Source organism: Rousettus aegyptiacus, unplaced genomic scaffold (assembly GCF_014176215.1).
Source record: "Rousettus aegyptiacus isolate mRouAeg1 unplaced genomic scaffold, mRouAeg1.p scaffold_m13_p_10, whole genome shotgun sequence".
Classification (NCBI taxonomy): domain Eukaryota; kingdom Metazoa; phylum Chordata; class Mammalia; order Chiroptera; family Pteropodidae; genus Rousettus; species Rousettus aegyptiacus.
Genome location: NW_023416285.1, coordinates 86,398,856 through 86,423,225, shown reverse-complemented (window position 1 = coordinate 86,423,225; position 24,370 = coordinate 86,398,856). Strand labels below are relative to the sequence as shown.

General features: G+C 32.9%; 1 protein-coding gene across 21 annotated transcripts in view; it reads left to right on the top strand.

Moving 5' to 3' along the window:
* MLLT10 (MLLT10 histone lysine methyltransferase DOT1L cofactor) overlaps positions 1-24,370 on the top strand; it is a 195,259-nt gene that overhangs the window by 62,457 nt on the left and 108,432 nt on the right. For all 21 annotated transcript variants that reach the window (XR_001594389.2, XM_016124434.2, XM_016124521.2 and 18 more), the window contains one exon: positions 12,697-12,806. Coding sequence is in view for 20 of the 21 variants with exons in the window: in XM_016124434.2 (XP_015979920.1) it covers positions 12,697-12,806 (110 nt within the window). In the remaining variant the exon portion in view is untranslated. The remainder of the gene's footprint in view (positions 1-12,696; positions 12,807-24,370) is intronic.

The following is a 24,370-nucleotide window of genomic DNA, read 5'->3' as shown; positions in this document are numbered from 1 at the left end:
TCTGGCAACCACCAGTTTGTTCTCTGTATCTTTGAGTCTGTTCCTGTTTTGTTTGTTTATTTTGTTCTTTAGATTCCACATATAAGTGAAATCATTTGGTGTTTTCTTTCTCTGTCTGACTTATTTCACTTAGCATAATACCTTCTAGGTTCATCCATTTTTGTTGCAAATGGTAAGATTCCATATTATTTTTAAGGCTTTATGTATGTATCCCGTCTTCTTTATCCAGTCATCTGTCGATGGGCACTTAGGTTGCTTCCATATCTTGGCTATTGTAAATAGCACTGCAGTGAACATAGAGGTGCATATATCTTTTCGAATTAGTGTTTTGAATTTCTTCAGATAAATACTCAGAAGTGGAATTGCTGGGTCATAAAGTAATTCTATTTTTAATTATCTGAAGAACCTGCAAACTGTTTTCCATAGTAGCTATACTAATTTGCAATTCCACCAAAAGTTCAGGAGGGTTGCCTTTTCTCCACATCCTCACCAATACTTGTTTTCGATTTATTGGTGGTAGCTATTCTTTCAGGGGTGAGGCGATATCTCACTGTGGTTTTAATTTGCATTTCTCTGATAATTAATGATGTTAAACATATTTTCTTATGTCTCTGGGCCATCTGTATGTTCTCTTTGGAGAAATGTCTATTTAGGCCCTCTGCCCATCTTTTATTTATTTATTTATGTTAATTAAATGTATTGGGTTGACATTGGTTAATAAATAATATACAAGTTTTGAGTGTATAATTCTATAATATGTCATCTGTATATTGCATTGTATGTTTACCACCTAAAGTTAATTAAGTCTTTGCTGTCACCATATATTTGACCCCTTTACTTTTTTCTACTTTTCATCCTACCCCCCTTCCCTCTGGTAACCACTAAACTGTTGTCCATGTTAAAGAGTCTTTTTTGTTTGTCTATTCATTTGTCATTTTCCTGTTTCTGTCTCACATATAAATGGAATTGTATGGTTCTCAACTTTTTCTGTTTGACTTATTTTGCTTAGTGTGATAATCTCAAGATTTGTCCATGTTGTCACAAATCCCTGCCTATTCTTTAATTAGATTGTTTGTTTTTTTTGGTGTTGAGTTGTATGAGTTCTTCATATACTTTAGATACTCACCCTTTAGATGTAACATTGGCAAATATCTTCTCCCATTCAGTAGGTTATCTTTCCATTTTGTCGATGGTTTCCTTTGCTATGCAAACACATTTTAGTTTGATGTAGTGCCATTTGTTTATTTTTTCTTTTGTTTCCCTTGCCTGAGAAGATATATCAGAAAAAAACATTACTAACAACAATGTCAGAGAATTTACTGCCTACGATTTCTTTAGGGAGTTTTATGGTTTTGGGTCTTACATTTAAGTCTTTAATTCATTTTGAGTTTATTCTTGTATATGGTTTAAGAAAGTGGTCCAGTGTTATTTTTTAATGTCTAGTGTTATTTTTAAATATATATATCTGTCCAGTTTTCCTAACACCATTTATTGAATAGACTATTTTTACTCTATTGTTTATTCTTGCCTCTTTTGTCATAGATTAAATGGCCATATTATGGTTTTATTTCTAGGTACTCTGTTCTTTTCTGTTGATCCATGTGTTTGTTTCATGCCAGTACCATGCTGTTTTGATTTTTTTTAGCATTGTAGTAGACTTTGATATCAGGTAGCACGATACCTCCAACTTTGTTCTTCTTGCTCAAAGTTGCCGTGGCCGTTTAGCATCTTTTATAGTTCCATATAAATTTTAGGGTTATTTGTTCTAGTTCTGTGAAAAATGCTATTGGAATTTTGATAGGGGTCGCATCGAATCCATAGATTGCATTGGGGTAATATGGACATTTTAATGATGTTTATTTTTCCTACTCATGAGCATGGTATATATACGCTTCCATTTGTTTGTATCATCTTCAATGTCTTATAATTTTCTGAGTATAGGTCTTTTACTTCCTTGGTTAAATTTATTCCTAGGTATTTTATTGTTTTTGATGCAATTGGAAATGGGATTGTTTTCCTAATTTCTCTTTCTGATAGTTCATTATTGGTGTATAAAAATGCAGCTAATTTCTGAATATTAATTTTATATCCTGCTATTTTACTGAATTCGTTTATCAGTTCTAATTTATTTTTTTTGTGTGCGGAATCGTTAGGGTTCTCTATAGAATCATATTATCTGCAAATAATGACAGTTTTACTTCTTCCTTTCCAATTTGGATGCTTTTTATTTTTTTCTTATCTGATCGTTGTGGCTGGAACCTCCAATACTATGTTGAATAAAAGTGTCTCATTTATCATCTTAAAGAAACTGCTTTTAGGTTTTCCCCCATTGAGTACAATGTTAGCTTTGGGTTTGTCATATATGGTCTTTATAATATTGAGGTATGTTCCTTCTATTCCCACTTTGCCGAGAGTTTTTATCATAAATGGATGCTCGATTTGTCAAAAGCTTTTTCTCATTTATTGATATAATCATATGATTTTTATCTTTCAGTTTGTTAATGTGGCATATCCCATTAATTCATTTGTGGATATTGAACTAACTTTGTATTCCCAGAAATAAATCCAGCTTGATCATGATGTATGGTCTTTTAAAATTCTTGCTGAATTAGATTTCCTAATATTTGTTGAAGATTTTTGTATCTATTTATCAGGAATATCTTTTCTTTTTCTTTTCTTTTCTTTTTTTCTTTTTGGTAATGTCTGGTTTTAGAAGCAGGTAATGGTGACCTCTTAAAATGAGCTTGGGAGCCTTCCCTTTTCTTGGAAGGTTTTGGAATAGTTTGAGAAGAATAGGTGTTATTAATTCTTTGAATGTTTGGTAAAATTCACCTGTGAAGCCTTTCAGTCCAGGACTTTGTTTTGTTGGGAGTTTTTTGATTACTGACCGAATTTCATTAGTGGTAATTGGTCGGTTCAGATCTTCTGTTTCTTCTTGACTCAGAAGATTTTATGTTTCTAGGAATGTATCCATTTCTTCTAGATCGTTCAATTTGTTGGCATATAATTGCTGTAGTATTTTCTTATAATCCTTTGTATTTCTGTGGAGTCATTTGTCACTTCTCTTTCATCTGATTTTACTTGAGTCCCTCTTTTTCCTTGATGAGTCTGGTTAAAGATTAATCAATTTTGTTTATCTTTTCAAAGAACTTGCTCTTGGTTTCATTGATTTTTAGTACTGTTTTTTTTTTTTTAGGCTCTATTTCTTTTATTTCCACTCTGATCTTTATTGTTTCTTCTACTCACATTGGGCTTTGTTTACTGTTCTTTTTCTAGTTCTTTTAAATGGAAAGTTAGATTGTTTATTTGAGATGTTTGTTTGTTCGTTTCTTGAGGCAGGCCTGTATTGCTATGAATTTCCCTCTTATGGCTACTTTTCCTCTGTCCCCTAAATTTTGGATCATTGTGTTTTCATTTTCATTTGCCTTAAGGTATCTTTTGATTTCTCCCTTGATCTCATTGTTAACCCATTCATTGTTTAGTAGCATGTTATTTTACCTTTATGCATTTGTGTGTTTTTCAGTTTTTTTTTGGTAATTGAATTCTCGTTTTATACCATTATGGTTGGAGAAGAGGCTTGATATGATCTCAGTCTTCTTAAATATACTGAGACTTGTTTTGAGGCCTAACACGTGGTCTGTCTTGGAACATGTTCCATGTATACTTAAGAAGAATGTATAGTCTGCTGCTTTGTGGTGAAATGCTCTAAAAATATCAACTAAATCCATTTGGTCTAGTGTGTCATTTAAGGCCACTGCTTCCTTGTTGATTTTCTGTCTGGAAGATCTGTCCATTGATGTCAGTGTGGTGTTAGCAGCTCTCTACTGTGATTGTATTTCTGTTGATCTCTCCTTTTATATGGTGGTCGATATTTGCTTTATACATTTAAATGCTCCTGTGTTGGGTACATTATGATTACTACGGTTATATCCTCTCATTAGATTGATCCTTTATCATTATGTAATGTCTTTCTTTGTTTTTAAGTCCATTTTGTCTGACATAAGTATTGCTACCCAGCTTTTTATAATTTCCATTTGCAGGAAATGTCTTTTCCCATTCTTTTCTTGTAATCTATGTGTGTCTTTTGATCTGAGCGGGTCTCTTGTAGATGGCATATGAATGGATCCTTCAGCTACCCTGTGTCTTTTTGATTGGACCATTTAATTCATTTCTATTTAAAGTGATTGTTGCTAGGTACATAGTTATTGTCATTTTATTATTCATATTTATATTCCCCCCTTTTTCTCTTCTTAAAGATGTCCGTTGAACATGTCTTGTTTTACTAGCTTGGTGATGATGAATTACTTTAGCTTTTTTCTGTCTAGGAAGCTCTTTATCTCATCTTCAATTTTAGCTGATATCCTTGCCAGGTAGAGTAGTCTTGGTTGTAGGTCCTTCATTTTCATATCTTTGAATATTTCATGCTAATCTCTCTGGCCTGCAAAATTTATGCTGAGAAATCAGCCGACAGTCTTATGGGAGTACCCTTGTAAATAACTAGCTTCCTTTCTCTTGCTGCTTTTAAGATTCTCTCTTTATGTTTAACCTTTCCATTTTGATTATGATGTGTCTTGGTGTGGACCTGTTTGGGTTCATCTTATTTTGGATTCTGCCTTTCCTGGGCTTGTATATCTATTTCCTTTGCCAGGTTAGGGAAGTTTTCAGTCATTATTTCTTTAAATATATTCTCAATCCCTTGCTCTCTTCTCTCCTCCCCTTCTCAGGCCACCAAGGGTATGCATCTTCGAAAAGCCACCAAGTACCTGAAGGATGTCACTTTGCAGAAACAATGTGTGCCATTTTGTTGTTACAATGGTGGAGTTGGTAGATATGCCTAGGGCAAACAGTGGGGCTGGATGCAGGGTCAGTGGGCCAGAAAGAGTGCTTAATTTTTGCTGCACATGCTTAAAAATGCAGAATAATGATGAACTTAAGGGTTTAGATGGAGATTCTCTAGTCATTGAGCACATCCAGGTGAGCAAAGCTCCCAAGATGTGGTGCAGAACCCAGAGCTCATGGTTGGATTAACTTTCCAACACTGAGATAATCTTTACTGAAAAAGAGTAGATTGTTCCTAAATCAGAGGAGGAGATTGCACAGAAGAAAAAGATATTTCAGAAGAAACTGAAGAAACAAAAACTTACTCCCTGGGAGTAAATTCTGCATCAAATAAATGCTGATAAAAAATTTAAAAAATACAATGTTATAATATCACATAGAGTATTTTTACTGTCCTGGAACTCCTCTGTGCCCTATTCCTCACTCTCCCGTTATCCCTGGCAACCACTGGTCTTTTTACTGTTTTCATAGTTTTGCATCTTCCAGAATGTCATATAGTTATACAGTATGTAGCATTTTCAGATTGATTTCTTTCATTTAGTGATATGCTTTTAAGTTTCCTCCATGTCTTTTTATGGATTGACAGCTCATTTATTGTTAGTGTTGACTTGTTTTGTTTGTCTGTACATACCTCAGTTTATTTATCTGTGCACCTGTAGAAGGACATATTGGTTGCTTCCAAGTTTTGGCGATCCTGAAATAAAGCTGCTGTTTATAATCATTTATCTGCAGTTTTTATGTGGACATATTTTTAGCTCCTTTGGGTATATAAAAGGAGCATTAACTGGATCTCACAGTAAGGGTGTGCTTAGTTTTTTTAATAAACTGCCAAAGTGTCTTCCAGAGTGGCTATAGCATTTTGCATTCCTACCAGCAATAAATGAGAGTTACTGTTACTCATCCTCACTAGCATTTAGTGTTGTTAATGTTCTACCCCCTCTGTTAGCTTTATAAAATTTAATATTATTATGTGCATTCACCCTCTTTTTGAACCTTATAAAACTCTTAGGAAACTTTAAATGTATTTATCCAACTCTTGACATCTTATTTTTGTCACTATTTTAATTCTCCATTTCTTTGAAAATTGTAATATTTTGGTCAGATTTTTTTGTGCAAGGGCCATGATGGTCCTTTGAAATGAACAAGTTTGTTTAAAAGGTGTTATGTTAGACAGAATTTACCAGTGAAACCTTCTGATGTTAGAGTGAAACCTTTTTGGGAAGAGTTTTGATAACATTTATTTTTAAATAGTAAGTATAGAAATATTTCTATTTCCTTGTGTCACTTTTGGTGAGCTCAGTTTTTCAAGAAATTTGACATCTTTGTCTAAGTTGTTAAATTGTTGGAGTAACGTTGTTCAGAGTATTTTCTTATCCCTTGCTAATGTTTGCTAGGTTAGTAGGGTTGACAGTGATGACCCCATTTTTAGTCTTGATATTGGTGGTTTTTGTTCTCAGTTTTTTGTTTGTTTTTGTTTTTTCTTTAACCAGTGTACCTAGAATTTGTCTGTTTTGTTCACCTGTGCTTGGCTTTGTCAATTTTTTAAGTCATCCGCTTGTTTTCTCTTTTATTGGTTTTTGTTTTTATCTTTATTATTTCCTTTTACTTTGTGTTTACTTCGCTCTTCTCAAGGTGGTACCTTAGGTCTTTGATTTTAGATCTTTTTATCCTACTAAAAGTGTATAAAGCTCTACATTTCCCTCCTAGCACTATTTTTGTTGCATTCCACAAAATTTTATTTTTTTTGGTCTAGTTTACTTATCAATTGCTGAGAATGGTATGTTAAAAATCTTATGATTGGAACATGTTCTGTTTCTTTTAATTCTGTAAAGTGTTGCGTCATGTTTTTAAGTGTTAATTATTAGGTGTAGACACTATTATAATTGCTGTGTCTTTATCTTTATTGTTATGAAATGTCCCTTTTTATCTGTAGAATATTTCTTTGTCTTTTAGTGTATTTCTGACATCAAAATAGTCACTTTATCCTTTATATTCTTACTGTTAATGTGATATATCATTTTTCTCATGTCTCTTATAGGCAGCCTATACTATACTATGGTCATTAAAAAAAAAAACTCTGTCCCTCCCAGTCACTTCTTTTAACTGTTGTGTATAAATGATTAATATTTAATATAAATTAAAATTTGGATTCTGATCTAGTTTATGATTTGTTCTTTTAAAAGCATTTAAAATAGCTTTGTTCAGGTATGATTGACATTTAAAATACTACATGTATTTAGAGTGAACAATTTGATAAGTTCTGTCTAATGTATGTGCTCATGAAACCATCAAAACAGTTAAGTCAGTGAACATATCCATCACTCGTAAAACTTTCCTCATACTACTTTGTACTATGTCTGTACCATTTCTTCACTGCCTTGTCCCAGTAACCATCGATCAGCTTCTTTTATTATAAATTAATGTACATTTTTTAGAGTTTTATGTAAATGGAATATATACACATAGATAGAGGTGTGTGTTTAGACACAAAAAAATATATGTAATATATACACACACTATTTTTGTCCATCAGTAGAAATATTTCCATCAGTAGAAGTATTTTGAGATTCATTCTTGTTACATGTATCAGCATTTTCTTTTTGTCGTTCACTATTATTCCTTATATAGATATTAGCAGTTTACTCATTTATCTGTTGATAGATTGTTTCTAGTTTTTAGCTGTTACAAATTAAGCTGCTGTTAACATCTGAGTACTCTTTTTGTATGACCATAGGCTTTCATTTGTCTTGGGTCAATACTTAGACCTTTGAAATGGCTAGTATATAATCATAATTGCATGTTAATTCTTTAAGGACCTGAAACTATTTTCAAAATGATGTAACATTTTACATTACCACCAGCGGCACAGGAGAATTCCATTTGCTCTATATCTTTTTCAACACTTGGTGTGGTCATCTTTAGTTTCTGCCATTCTAATTGGTGTATAGTGGTACCTTTGTAGTTTTAATTTGCATTTCCTTACTGGGTAATACATTTGAGCTTTTTTTTAATGTGTTTATTTGCCATTCTTTTATCTCTTTTGGTGATGTATCTTTTGCCCATTTAAAAAATTGAGGGTTTTTTATTGTAAATTTTTTAATATAATGACCTTTATTCATATACCATACAGTTGACCCATTTAAACCTTACAGTTAAATGATTTTTAAAATACTGTCATGCTTTGCTCATTGATGGATATTTCACTTTGAACCTATTTTGTGTCTTTGTTTCCAAAGTGAATATCTGTAGGTATGTAGTTGAATCATAGTTTTAATTCATTCAGCCAATTTGTTTCTTGATTGGTGAATTTAACCCATTTCCATTTAAAGTAGTTACTGATAAAAATTTATGCAGTTTTACTAAGTTTTTTTTTTTTTTTTTATGTTTTATGCTCCTATTCTTTGGTTTCACCAATACTGCCTTAAATTGATATTTTTTTTTTTTTTTTTGGCTATTGTGCTCTTTTGAGGCCCTTCTTCTACTTTTGTGTGTATCTTTTAGGTATTTCCCTGCTGTTTTTCTTGGGAATTACAACTGGCACCCTAAATTTATAATAACTTTGTTTAAATTGATACCAACTTGGCTTCAATATAAAAACTGTTCTATGAAGATATGTCCCCCTTTTTAGGTTGTTTTTTTTAATCGAAATTTATCTTTATATGTTGTGCTTTTATATATCTCTATACATAATGTGCCCATTAACATAGGTCTGTAATTATTATTTCATGCATTTGTCATTAAATCATGGTGTTACATTTCAAAAGTATCATAATTCTGGCTTTAATTTTTACCTATGGTTACCTTTAATGGAGTTTTAAAATTTTTTGTATGGCTTTTAATTACTATCAATTATTCTTTTATCTTAGCCTGAAAGTTGACCCTTACCATTTCTTGCAAGGTGGTTCTGTTAGCAACAGACTCCCTCACCTTGTGTTTCATTGGGAATGCTTTACTTTCTCCATATTTGAAGGGTGACCTTTCTTAATATAGAATTCTTGGGTGACCGGTTGTTTCTTTCAGAAATTTAAAAATGTCATTGGAGTCCCTATTAGACTCCACTGAATTTGATGAGAAATCTATTGTTAATCTTATTGAAGATTTCTTGTATTTAATAAGTTGCTTTCCTCTTAATGCTTTTAAAGTTCTCTTTTCCTTTGGCTTTCATCACTGATTATTATGTATTTCAGTTTGGGTCTCTGTTTTGTATTTTCTTCTTGTGGCTTCTTGATCATTTTGAATGTGTAGATTCATACCTTTCATCATATTGAGACTTTTTAGCTTTATTTTTTCAGATACTCTCTGCCTGTTTCTTTCTCTCCTTTCCTTATGGGATTACCATTGTGTGTATGTTGGAAGGTGTGTGGATTTATAGGCACTTTTTTTCTTTTTCATTCTTTTTTTTATACTCTTTCTGAACTCAAGGTGCTGTCTTCAAGACCTCCAGTAACTCCAGGATAATCATGGATCAGAAGAAAGTAAAAATTCTCAAAGCTTTCCTACTATTTTTAAGTTTATTTTTTTCCCCATTCTCTTTAATTCCACCCCCCGCGCCGCCCCCCTTTCTACCCCTGACCCATGGATGTTGCCATTTCCCCTTAAGAACTGGATCCGTGAAGGCGGGGCGTCCCCTCCCACACGCTTGCGGTGTGCACCCGGGGCTTGGTGCACCTGGGGTATGGTCCATGGCTCCACCTGGGGCATGAACCCAGGACCTTCTGTGTGCAAAGCAGGTGTGCTATCCAGTACACTATGGAAAAGTTGCTTTTTTCTTGATTTAGTATTTGTTTGGTTACCGCATACCTTTCACCCTCTTTTCCACAGTCCTGACAAAGTTGGTTCTGACCATTCCTGCTTGATTTTTTTGATGTTTCTGTGGCGGAATGTGTCCATGGAGCTGCCTGCTCCACCATTTTTGCTGACATAAATCTGGATATTTTTGCATTCCTAAAAAACTTGAGTTTTGTTCTGAAATAGTTATGTTCCTTGGAAACAGTTTGATCCTTTAGGTGATTCCAGAACAGTGCTTGATCTAGTAGTGATTATTCCCCATTTTGAGGCAAGACTTTTCTGAGTATTGTACCCAATGTCCTATGACTTCTGAGTTTTTCCAGTCTGGCCAGGAGAAACTAGCACTGATCTTGGCCCTTTGTGCCTGCTGGATACTGTTCCCATTAACTTTTTGGATGGTTCTTTTTCCAACTTCATGCAATTTATTCATTCACATGTTCTCTGTTCAGTACTTGAGTGGTACTCTCTGTGTGTCTCTCTGTGAATGTCCTTTTCGTGAAGAGCTTTCATTTCTTGTATTTTGTTCTGTTAAATTTAGCTGCTTTGGTTTTACCAGATCCCCTAAACTTTGGGAGTGCCCTGGGGTTGGCCTCAGTTTTTCTCTGTGTGTCTTGGCTTGGAAGAACTCTCAAGACATTAAGCTGGGGAAACCAAGGGCTCACCTGTTTGTTTCTTGTCTCTCTGAAATTGCTGTCCTTCCTGACCTGATTTCCATTGTTTTAAAAACCATTGTTTCAGTTATTTTGTCCATTTTTGTGGAGTGGGGGTATGCATTGTTTCATGCTGGAGGCTACATTTGATCCCTGTTATTCTATCTGAACTAGAAATGGAAGACTTCTACAGTTCCTTTTTAACCTTGATCATTTTTCTTATTGTTCTTCTGTTTCCTCTTTTCTTTCTTATTTGTGATTATATGAACATTTTTAGCACTGATTTTAATCAGTTTAATAATGCAGTCAATTAGTATTACACTTAAATTTAATGATGCTAAATTTAATTAATGACATTAATTACTTTATCTTTTTTGACTATATCTTTATATATATACAAATATTAATATGTATGTAGTGATTTGGGAATTATAATTTTTATACCAGTAAATTCAGTCTACTGTGTGTAGCACTTTCTGCAAAATGTAGAAACTTTGAAACCATATATATGTCTTTTAACTGCTCTTTCTCCAATCTTCCTAATAATTTTAGTTTATATTAAACTTATGTACATTGAAAACTTTACCCAACAGCATTTAATTTTTTGATGTAAAGCAGTCATATGTATTTTAAGTGAAAGAAGGTATTATTGTTTTATCCAGTCAGTATCCATTGAAAGTATGTACATGTTTATCATGCTTTATTTTTTTCTTCATCTTGGAGCCTCCTGGCTCATTTTGTTGTTGTTGTTGCCTGAGGAAAACTGTTTGGTGCTCCATTCAATGGAAATTTGTTTAAAGATATTTTGGGGCTTTATTTATCCAGTTGTTCTTTTGATGATAACTTGCCTTTTGGTAGTTTAGAATTTTTGTCTCTTTCTTTTGGGTTTCTATAGTTTTACCTATGTGCCTAGGTATAGATTTATTTTTATTTACTTTGGGATTTGTTATGGTTTTTTAGTTTATGACTTACCATGTTTCTTCTGTTTGGAAAGTTTTTAGGTATTACCATTTCAGATGTTGCTTTTGTGTCATTTTCTCTTGTATTTCTCTGTGACTTACGTGTGAGGCTTGTTAATACTGTTCATGTCTTCTCTATTTTCGTATTTTTCATTCTTTTGTGTTTTGTGCCAACATCTGGATATTTTTTTCTGAGCTGTTTTCTTCTTGCCCTCTAATTCTATGTCCACACCATTGTTAATGCTACCCACTGATCTAAAAGAAATTTTTTTTTTACTTATGAAATTTTTATTTGGTTTATTACTATAGTTTCCCATTCTTTGAATAAATTTTCAGTTTTGTGTTGTATTTATTTGAACTTAATAAGTATAGTTATTTTGATGCTTATATTTAAAACTCCAAAAATACAGATCTATTTTCATTTTCTTGTTTCCATGGGTTTTCATTCATGCAGTTCTGACTCTTGTGTGTTTGGTACTTTTTATTGTGCTGAAAATGCTAATGAACTAATAGTAGACATTATTTGTAGTCAAGATGACATTGTTTTCCTCCAGAGAGGATGTATATTTACTTCTGTCTGGTGCCTGGGGGCTCTTGTAATTTAGGATTACATAAATCAGATTTCAGAGTTTGAGATGATCGAAGACCAGCTGCAGTCTTTTTGCTGGGTGTATTTTTAGTTTATTGTTACTCCTGGCTTGCAGCCCTTCAGTCTTGTAGCTGAAAGAGGGTGAGGGGTTTACTAGTTCCCCTTCTCCCTTGGTTATCTGTGGACATAACATCCCTGTACTTCCCAGCCTTCTTTGTTTGTCAAAAGTATCTGTCACCCTCTCAGGTGCTTTCTCTGAAATAGGCACATATCCCCTGGGTGGCAAAAATGGCCAGAAGCTCTCTACTCACCACCCTGGACTTTAACCCTTTTTCAGTTTTGGATCAGTAATTCCTCACTGTCATTTCAGCTCTTTGATATCTTCAGGCACATTTTGAAAATTAAAAGAAGCATTAACATTCAATATCAATTATTAAAGTATTTTAAGTGAAATATTAAAATGAATAGTAGTATTAGTAAAAATATCAATTTAAAAATTGACATTAATGTAAAAGTAAAAACATTTAATATTGACATTTAAGATTTAGTATTAAATTATTTATTTTTACAGTGATTCTCAGTGTTGGTTTGAATTGTTTATAAGAAGTGTCAGTCATTATCAGAATCTGAATTTTAAGATGTTTCCATTTTTTTGTGTTTCTGTGCATAATAACTAGAGAAATGCTTAAGAGTGCTTTATCAGTAGTGGTTTGACTATTCAGTCAATAATGAGAATTTGTTAATGTTTTTATTGTATATTTGCTTAAGTAGGAATTTAGGGGATCTCTTTAGAAAGTTAATGATTATTTATTTTTGAAAAAGTGTTATTGAAAACTGGAAAATGACATTATTTTTATTTATTTGTTTTTAGGTTGGGCTCATGTTGTTTGTGCCCTGTATATTCCAGAGGTACAGTTTGCCAATGTTTCCACAATGGAACCAATCGTTTTACAGTCTGTTCCACATGATCGTTATAATAAGGTACAATCGATATTATTTTATTGATGTTTGAATATAATTCTTTTGTTTTAAAACTGGGAAGTACAAATGAATTTTCTTTGTATTTGTTTTATTATAAGCCTACATTACAAAATTTAAATTATAGGCCTCCATCAAGTTCCAGAGATTTAGAAAAAGTATAATTACTATGGTAAACTACAATTATTAAAATGTTACTAAGATCACAGGAATACAAAACAAATAAACAAAAAACATATTACCATTTTAATTCATGTAGGTATTTAGCATTCTAACATTTACATAACATTTTAATCCTTATAGATTTGTCCTTTAGGAATTACTGACCTTTTATGGTCTTTCAGACATCAAAATTCTATTAAATTTAAATTAATCATTATTTGATATAATAGTCATTATGGTATTACACATCCTTTCTTAAAAAATAATCCTGTTACAGAATATTATTTGCTCCTTTTCCTTCCTCAAACTATTTTCTGTCCCCAAGATAGGATTTTTATTGTTAGCTTTTAAAAAACCTTAATGTTTGATTTTTTTCCTATATTTTTTTCTTGATTTTGTACATATATATCGTTGTTTCATTCTTCTTTGCATATTACTTTTCTCTTGCCCACTGTGCCTTTCAGTGTAGTGCTACCATTTATTTGAGGCACCTGTTGATTTATTCCATCTGTGGGAGAAAGTGACACTGCAGCCAATTCTAAGTTTCAATATTTTTGTATTAAATATTTTAAATAAATTAATATTAAATAAATGTTTGTATTAAAATGTTTTTGTATTTATAATGCAGATTATTAATATTTTTAAAATTTTAAAACACAAAAATAAATAGAAAAATGCAAGACAGAAATCTTCCTAAATCTTTTTATTCGTATTATTCTAGATTTTGTGTGCATTTTTACATACATTCTATACTTGTAAAAGATTTGGATAATATTGCTTATATTGCTTTATCTGTGTCTGAAAATTAATTAACCTGAACATTTTTTTCTGTCAATTATATTTTTGCCATTATTTTTAGGGCTACCTAGCATATAATATAGAATTTGTTAGTTCCGATATACTATAATTTAATTAAGGAATCCCCTTGTTGTTGAAGTGCCTCATTTGATATTTGGCATGTATATACCAACAGAATCTCTATGTAAAAGGGTATGAACATTTTGGAAGCTTCAGTAAGTGTATTGTGTGAAATTGTCCTCTAGAATGCAGTTTCTAATTTATACTACATTAGTGATATGTGAGATTGCTCATAATCATGTCCCTTGTTATACTCATATCTCTTTATACATCATTATCACTGTATTACCATTAAACCAATCTTTTATATTCTGTTTAGTGAATGAGTATCGATAAAGTTAAATATTTAAAAAATATTTTAAGGTTATTCATGCTTGTAATTGACTTTGACTAGCTCTTTGTTCACTTTAATATTGCAATGTTTTTATTTTTTATTACAAAGCATTTTTTATATTAGAGATACTAGTTTTTTCTTATATTCTTGCTATGTATGCTTTTGATTATAATGTGACATTTGATTTACAAAATTTTTTATTGTTTCTGCTTTTGATTCCATGCAAAGAAAATCATTAATGTATATTTTTAGTACTGTCAAAGTTCATTTTTAAAATACTTGTTTTTCCTTTTAATTTTGAAATAATTTCAAACTTACATAAAGGTTGCATTAATAGTACAAAGAACTCTGCCTTCCCTAAACCAATTGAGAGTAATTTAGCAATATAATACTGACCACTCCTGTGTATTTCTCATAAAGAAGAACTTTCTCTTACATGACTAGAATACAGCCATTAAAATCAAGGTAATTAGCATTTATGCATTATTACTATCTTCTCCACAGACCTCATCATTATTTCTCTAATTTCTACATTTTTTTTCAGTAATGTCTTTCATAGCCAAAAGATCACAGAATATATTTTGTCTCTTAAGTTTTCTTTAATCTGAAATAGTAACTCAATTTTCCCCTGGCTTTTATAATTTTGATACTTCTGAAGATTATAGGCCCAGTATTTTGTAGAGTATCTCCCTGTTTGGATTTTTCTAATGTTTCCTCATGATTAAATTCAGATTATGCGTTTTGGCAGGAATATCACAGAAGTGATGCTGAGTTCTTCTCATTGCATCTTATCAGGTGGTACATGATTTCAGTTTTTCCCATTACTGGTGATGTTACCTTGATCACTTGGTTAAGGTGCTGCTTGCAGGGTTTCTCCACTGGGAGGTTAATCTTTTTTTCTCTTTATGATCAATAAATATTTTGTTGAGGAGGTACTTTGTATGTAAATATTTTATTCCTTGTTCCTTTTACCCACTAATTTTTACATCCATTATTATTTCTTGACTTAATTAGTTACTATGCTTGATGACAAGTGGTGGTTTTCTAATTCCATCATATCTTTTACATTCATCAGTTGGCATTACACTTTAAGAAAAAGCTTTCTACACTCCCAAATTCTTTTTATCAGTATGGAATAATATGGACTGTGTTACTATTTTAATTTAAGGGCTCATTCCTCAGTACTCTCATTTATTTTGATGCTCATGTTATCTCAGATTTGGCTGCTGGGACCCCTTGAAGCTGGCATCTGTATCTTTAAACATGTTTCTACCATTCTGTGAGCACTTCTTTATTTCTCACACAGCTGTGTATTCTAGGCTCACCTTGTATCATTCCTGCTGTAGCCCTGAACTCACAATTTCTTCAAGAAGCCTTGATTCCTTTTAGGTGAGAATGGTATTTAGAAACCAAAGTAGACATTAAGTATACTCACTGTCACTGGGATATTGTTATCCCTAGGCCTTCTTAGTTAGGATAGCTAGGAAATAGATGTTTGTATATAGATACAGAGATAGAGACATATTCACATCTGTATTTTTTATATTTATCTCTATATGTTGACCACGGTGTAGTTATAATAATTCTTCTGATTTAGTATATGGATATATATATACACATGCATACATATAGATATCTATTTCTATATCTCTTGATCTGTATATAGAGAACCATAAACTTTTAGTAACTTCTCCAAATATGAACTGGGTTCATTCTCACCCCCCCCCCCCACATTTATGACTGTCATGCCAGACAGTGAGAAACCAGATTCCCATTATCCTCAATATATTTACTTACTTGATCAATTTTTCTTGTATTAACAAGTCTTCTGTTACTGACATCCCTTAATGCAGAGCCCGTTCTAACCTCATTCAGGCTCCACACCTCATTCTGGGTTGCTGCTGCTTCCCTGCGCAGCCACCTTTTTCAACACTGCTTCCCCACCCCACTCTCTGTCCCCCTTCAGGGTTGGTCTCACCTTGTTCATGTTCTGACACCTCACTCTGACACTGCCTCCTCCCAGAATGGATGCTGCCATACTTGGCCCCACTTCATGGCTTTAAGACTAAAGAATTCAAAGCATAAGGGAGGTGGAGGGTAGAAGGAAGAATGAGTTATGTAGATTTAAATCTTTTTTATATTTAGAGTTAATTTTAGAATATAGTGAGATACACGTCTAACTTTTCCCTTCCCACATGGTTAGACAACTTTTGAATATTATTATTAATTAGTCTGTGTTTTTCACATTGAATTGAAATACTGTTGAAATAATTATTACATTCTTGGGCATTCTTGACATTTTTTTCGGTTCCATTGATGCATCTGTGTGTTCTTATCCTAGAATTACACTATTTTAAATTATTATGGCTTTATATACGTCTTAGTACATGACAGAACAAATATTGTCATGTATTTCTCTAGATGTGCATTAGTACTAACAAAATACAATTTTGAGTATACTGGCATTACAGCAATGTATTATTTGGGGGAATAATTTATCTTTTTACAATATTGAATCCTCTTTTCCAGAAACATGGTGTATCTCTCCATTCATCAGGTTTTTCTTTTTATTTTCTTATAGTTTTTCTTATATGTGGTTGCTATGTACGTTCTCGTATTTTTATGGTTGTTGGTTTATTTTGTTTAGTTAGCCTTAAAAACTCCTATTTAGGAATATTTGATATGGTTAAATAAGGGGGCATGTAAATTCCTAATTGATAGTAACAATTGGAAATTGGATTATTGAGCTTTGGAAGACATCAGTCCTTAATGGGTGGTAGTAAAGAATAATTTGGAGAGCATTTGTTAACATATTGGGCATTTACTATGGACCTGCTTTGTATCAAGCATTGTGCTGGACATTAGGAATTCAGGATACATAAAATACAGAGTTTTTCTCTATATGACACTCAATTTGAAAGACAATCAAGTAAATATATAATTACAATGTGTGAACTGAATCATAACGTATATTATGAATAATTAAGTCTGAATGAAATGTTATGGAATGTAATAAAGGAGGGATTATTTTTGCCTAAGGAATTGAATAAGGCATACAAAGAGATTATAAAGGCTTTGTAGGATAACCAGGAATTTGACCTGTGGAAAAAAAGATCAAATAACAATTCCAGACTGAGAAAGTAAAATAAAAGGTTAGTAGGTACAAAGAGCAAATGGCAAGCAGTTCAGAGAATAATAAATAATTTTTGTGTGTGACTGGAACATTCTGGAATTTAGGAAATTTTCCAACAAATAGGAAAGGGAAATTTCTAGACTATCTGTATAGCATATCTAAATTGTAGAGTATTTACTGTGTTGACCTGTTATGTTAAATTTTCTACAGTTTTTGTACCATTTGTCATCAGATTTGATTTGATTTTTTGACCTTTTATATTTTCTTGTATCAGTTCCTCATTTCACTGACATACACATTTTGTTAGTAAACATGAGTGGCATATATTACCTTTAAGTTACCTTTTAATAATTTTTAAGAAATATGGAATATTGAGGCAACATAGAGTTTCATGAACTTTTTTAAGGTGGAGGCTTGTGTTCTTCAAAGTCAAGGAAGCGTTTATTTTAGAAAGCTACAATTTTCATAGAGAATAGTTGGGAGATGGTATATATGTCTAATCTATATCTTTTTGAATAATCTTTATTTATTGAATGGCCACGAGGGAATGAACGTTTATAAGTATAGGAAGGATCATTATAGACCAAATAAAGAAGCAAATCAAAAACACCATACAACATGGTATCATTGAATTATAAAAGCTTAAACAGAGAGGACAACTTAGGAATTGCTAGTCCAACTTCCTTTCAGTTTTTTTTTTTTCCAGAAGGAATAGTGAATACATACCTATCAGGAGAAGTTTTTATCAATATATTTAGCATTTGGGCAAATAATTTTGAAAGTACTAAATATTCTCTCCTATTTTTCTGACTCCTCTTAGTGCCATTTAAAAAACTAGTTTTAAGATTGTGGAGCTAAACCTTTCACCCATCTATGCATCTAGCCAGCATTTATGGTATGTCCTATTATATGTACCAGGCACTGCTAGAAGAGTGAGGAATATCTAGCCCAATATGGTAGGATAGACGCGCACAAATCAGTGGTCATGAAACAGTGTGGTATGTGCAAGGATTCTAGAATAGAGACTGTTCATTTAACCTAGTCTAACAGGGATGAAGACAGAGAAGGGGGAGGTGTCTTAGAAAAGGTTGTAGCTTCTCTGAATTTTCAAGAGGCCTCTGGGTGCCGGCTGTGAGGGGCAGAGATGGGAGGGAGCACATGAGTGGCCATTAATTTTACAAACTGAAGGAGCAAAAGCTTTGAAGTAAGAAATAGCAGGGAGGGTGGTAGGGGAGGAGGGAAGAGGGGATGATAGTAAGGGAGAAGGGCAGTATAGTTACGACTTGGAATGCAGCATATGGAATGCTGAGAGAGGCTGTCAGGACCAAAGTTTTGAGGGCCTCACCTATCATGTTAAGGAGCTTGAACTTTGTCTCTATTTAAGGGTTTTTATAATTGGGAGGAATATGCCTAGGTCTGTTTACCATTCTAATGGATAGCGAAGGGAAGATTGCGATTGCGGGGGAGGGGGGGGATGGAGAGGGGAGGTGGCGAGAAAGAGACAAATTGTTACACAGAAACTCCCAGACATTCAGTGTTCCAGAGAGGAAATAATGAAGATGAGAAGTAGGAGAATGATAGGGATGAAGAAGGGACAGAGACATTTAGATAATGTGTAAGACGTTTGATTGACCAAGCTTGATGATCAGTATAGTGTGACAGAACATAGGGGAGGAATCAAAATCAGAGTGGATTTTCAGTTTCAAAAAGATAAATTGTACTAGTTTCATCACCACTACCTGAGATAGAGTATATATAGGAGTCAAGCTAACTGACCCATTCCTTAGAATAGACACTAAGTTTTAAATTCTTGGTGTATATTGGTGGATTTTGTTACCTTGTTTGTTAAACAAGTCTTGTGTCTGCAAGTTGTGCATATAATAACAAGATAATAAGGTCCCAAGATATAATTCACATTTCTGCCAAAATATCAAACATTTGTCTTTGTGTGTATCAAATATATGCTTGTTTTGGCCCGGTACTTTATCCTAGTTACTCAAATGAACGCTTAAGTTTTTCTTTTCTAGACAGTTGAATCATTTGGAAAAGCAAAACAGTCTTTGCAACTGTATCTGTAAAAACTCCCTTTTACCCTTTTCAGCATCTCAGCTCATTCTCAATTTGAATTTCCCTATATGACTTCTCTCTGTTGTCTTTGTCTCCCTCTCCCCAATTCATACATGTACACATTCTGTTGTATTTGCTATTGTTTTTTCTTCCTCAGGGAATAGTAAATTATTTTTTATTAAATTGTTCTTTGTGTGTTTTGTGCTCCTCTGTTCAACTTCACTTCAAATTGCCTTCTTTTTCTCAACTCCAAGGCTCAGAGGCTATTTTATTAAATAGAGTTTACTAAGGACTGTGGAAGAATGGCACTATAATTTCCTTCACTGTTATTTCTTCGCTTACTTCCAAAGCCAGCATTCTAGTCTAAACTTCTGGAAATAGTAGTACACAGTGGTTAACTGAAAATATTTCATGGGATTAAAATCTTACCAACATACAAATTGCCTATATCAGTTTTTTTCATGTTTGGTGTCTTGAGTACTCATGGAAGATAGATGTTCATTTAATATGATCTTCTAAGTATAATTGATTGAGAGATAAGATTTTAGAAAAACATTAAAACAAGGCAAGTCAAATTCGACAAAATTTTCTATAGAAACAGTATTAAAACTGGATTAGATTTAACACTAAAGATTTTATTCTAGTCAGAAATTAAATTACTAAAACTAGCTAAAGTATAGATGGTGTTGGCTTGAAAGGCTACGATAGGTCATCTCACAATATGCCTCACAATTTGCGTGGGAAGTTGCACTTGGAACTAGAAGGTCAGAGACAATACTGTTCATTCCATCTTTGGTGAGGGACCTACAGTCTCTTTTATGTCTATACTCTGTTTCTGCTTTCACATAGTAATCTCTAATTCTGCTTTCAATTTTACCTGAGTTGGCTATAGGTAACTGACTTAGTGTCCTATTTCTAAATTTTTAATGAAGCAACTCTGCTCTAGGCACTTGGGCTTGGACTAAGGCATTTTCACCTAGGAAAAACATGGGTACTTGGATACCACTCCAACATTAGAAATTGAGTGAACATGGAGGACAATTTCTACAAAAGATGTGTGAGTTATCTAGGTCTTCTTCTTTACCTTCCCGTCCCATAAAAGTTCTATTTACAACAACTGAAAGAGCCTGTGAACTGTTCCTGATGTACATGTGCCAAATCACATATGCTGATTCTTTAATTTTAATAAAATAGTTTAGTGTTCTGTACAAACTTCTTGAATTTCTTCTTTTTTTCTTAATAACTTTAAAGTATTTAATAATTTACAAAAGAGTTTTGGGGCACTTTTAAAAGAGGTTATTTAGGTTACTTGATTATTTCATAAGAAACAGATCCAAGAATAATTATGTATTGGGACTTCTATTTTTCTCACCATATAACACCAGCACATTCAGCATACATTTTTATTTCATCTTCTCTAAGGTTGGAATCAATCTATATAAAATCAAGTAAATAGATCTTTGTGAGTTGTTTGTTTTAAAGGAGTAAGTCACAGGTTTGTCAGTTTGTTGGGGAGATGGACTCTGACATGTTAGATTTTTCTAAGCTAGTGGTTCTTTACCATTTCGGGGTCTTCAAGATTCTGATAAAACATAAGGAATCTTTCCTCAGAATAATGTACATCCCAAATATGATATAACATAAAATATTTTACATATGCTTTCTTGAGGATTATAGGAATACCTCTCGGTGGGTCTTCAAACTCTGTGCTTCCTGTCATATTGAGGATTGCCAGATTTAGATTGCATCAAATGATTCTTAAATAATTTAATAGTTTATGTATTTAAAAATAATACATTTTAAATTAGATATGTAAACATGTTTACTATTTCGACATTCATTTTTCTAATTGTTTTTGATCTGTAAATGAGAAAAGAGTTATTATGCCAAATATACAGATTTTATTCTTGGCTCTATACTTAAGGTTGAATGACTCTAACTGTAATGTTTGTGCTACAATTTGTAAACCATTCCCATATTACTGAACACTGAGGTTTTATTGAGCTATTTTTCTGTTATAAATAAAAGCGTGACAAAAATCTTGCTTCACCAAGCCCTTTTTCCAGTATTTTGGACTAATCCCTTTGGCTAGAAATGTAGAATTAGAATTATTGTAGATTATATCTTGTAATGTTACCTCATTGTTTTTAAAACTTTCAGTTACTAATTTATGAAAATGCCATATTTATCACCATTGCCTGTGATGTCTTTAAAAATCATTTTTAATATTTGTTAATTTGATAATTGAAAATAATATCCAATTGCTTTTTCATTTGATTACTCGTCAGGCTGTCAGTGGTATTTCTTCTTATGAATTGTCCATCTTTCTCTTGAACTGTTAGGTTTTCTGAAGTTATGAGCTCTTTAAACAATGACACTAAATTTGTGTCTTTATGTATATACCATGGATACGTTTCCTTTTTTGCCTTTTAGTTTTGATTACTTAAGGAAAATACTCATATACACAATTATGCTTTATAGTTTTTTTGGGGGGGAGGGGGTCAGATATACAGTGCTTAGAAACTTAAATATTTTGAAAGTAATTAGGTTATATATGATTATACAGTATGTACCAAGTTGGATTGTGCTGTCCTTATTTTTCTGCATGTTAATGCCGAGATCATTTTTTGTGTGAACAGATCTCTGCACTTAAGCACAGAACAGTGTTATAGGACTCAGGAAGTTATATATCACATTCACATTACCATTTAGCAAAGTCTTAGGAAATGGACAGGGAACCCTTACTCTGGTTCATTCTCCACAGTGGCTAAAATATGATATTTTCTGCTGTAAGTGACGTATGTAAGACAAAATGGTTTGACTTCTGTAGTTATCAAAGTCACATGGAAGATGAAAATGACTCTGTTCATTGTCAAAGGCTATCTTGTAAGGAGGAAAGTCCAGTTGCCATAATGGTTACATCTGTAGCACTAAAACCCAAAATGCTGAAATTAAACATGTGAGGATTGCCACAAGTCAGTGTCTTTTGTGCTATAATACAGACATGGTCCATTCTATTTTGATGAAAAAAAAAATAGTGGTTGAATCACATATCTGGATATGTTGACAGAGAGGTTTTTCTCACAACTGTGGGAAGACGCCGACAACACATTACAGCAGGCTGGGCTCTGCCATAATCTGTCCTGCAGCATGGAGGTTCACAGGCATCTCCCATGCTGCCGATCGAGGCATTCTGCTCTGTCATGTTTTTTTCTTCGATGAATTTATATCAAATTCAAGTCAAAATTGATTGACTTGTTAGAAAAGGAAATGGTAAGGTGAATCTAGAACGTGCAGGTTCAGAGAGGAGACGGAAATGGAGGGGTTAAGTAGGCTGGGGAACAGAGCTTACATTAGTGTTTTAAAAGGAAGAAGATATGAAGTTTTATTTTACAGGGCCATATAATATCATGTCCAAATTTGTAATTACAAGGAGTAATAAATAATAGGATGATCAGAGGTGCCAGATAGAAGACAAAGCAAGATATCTAAGAAGAAAATGACAAGGATACATTTTGGGTCTGAAATTAGAATAATGAGGTTTCATCCCCCAATAGTAATGTTCAGCAGTGCTAGGTAGTAGAAAAACATGAAATAGTGTCAAATGGAAGCAGAATACCTAACATCAGCTTATAATATTAATCAGGTACTACTACTGGTAAGGATTTCCCTCAAATTGTAGAATATACAGGGGTTGTTTTTGTTTTTTGTTTTTGCCCATTATAGGTCTAATTTTTTTCCTTTGAAAGTTCAAAGTATTTACCTGCCCTGAAATCATAACCACCAAATTCCCAGAAAATACACCATGTGATCCCTTTTTTAGGGGATAAGTCAAGTACCTTTTGTGTCTGCCACCTCTTCCCCACAGGGATGAGGAAATAAAGGAATGCATCTTACCTGCAAAAATGTCTGGTTGGCGTGTAGGCTACTAGATTGGTGTGCCGTGTCATGCTAGGGGCATATAGATCTTTATAAGAATATAAAAATAAGTTTAATTTTTTTTTTTTTACAAATTGGTTTTATTTTTTGAAAGTGCTGAATGCATGGAACAGATTTTCCTTCAGAGTTTTCAGAAGGAAACAACCATGCCAATCAATACCTCATGTTCGTTGGATTTTATTCACATAAACTTCACATAAATTTGATTGGGGTTTTTACCTTTATCTAAACTCTTGATTTCTTTTGTGTCTAAGATAAAGAACATTTTGGGGGTTTATTTCTAATTTTACTTTTCAAATGTTTTCTAATTTGTTTACTTCTGCTTTTGTAAAGGTTTAGTTTTTACATAACATCATTTCTTTTGTTAAAAAATATTTTTTAATTGACATATGTACAAAATAATATGACCCTTATCCCTGTTGATCATCCAACTCCAAAACATTACTCACTCATAGCTAATTTTTTACACAGTCTCTGTATAAGTTTCTTAGGGCTGCTGTAATAAAGTACCATAAACTGGGTGGCTTAAAACAACAGATTTATTCTCTCAAAATTATGAAAGTTAGAAGTCTGAAATCAAGGTATTGGCAGGTTGGTTCCTTCTGAGAATTTTGAAGGAGAATCTGTTCCATGCCTCTCTCCTAGCTTCTGGCGATGGCTGGCCTTCCTAGGCATTCTTTGGCTTGTAGATTTATCACCCCAATCTCTGCCTTCATGCACCTGGTGTTCTTTTGTCTCTGTGTTCTCATGTGGCCATTTTATAAGGATGCTATTCATGTTGGATTAGTAATTACGCCTGCAATGACCCTATTTCCAAATAAGTCACATTCTGAGGTACTGGGGCATTATTAGGACTTCATATAACTTTTTTAGGGCAATACAGTCCAACCCACAGTAATCTTCCCTCTTCTCTCATTCGTGTTCTTATAAAATGCAAAATACTTTTATTCTATGCCAACATCTCTCAAAGTCTTAATCCCTTCCAGCATCAACTCTTAAGTTCGAAATTTTATCTAAATAGAATAAACTCAAATGTTCCAAATCTCATCTTCTGAATCATTTAAAATCAGGCAT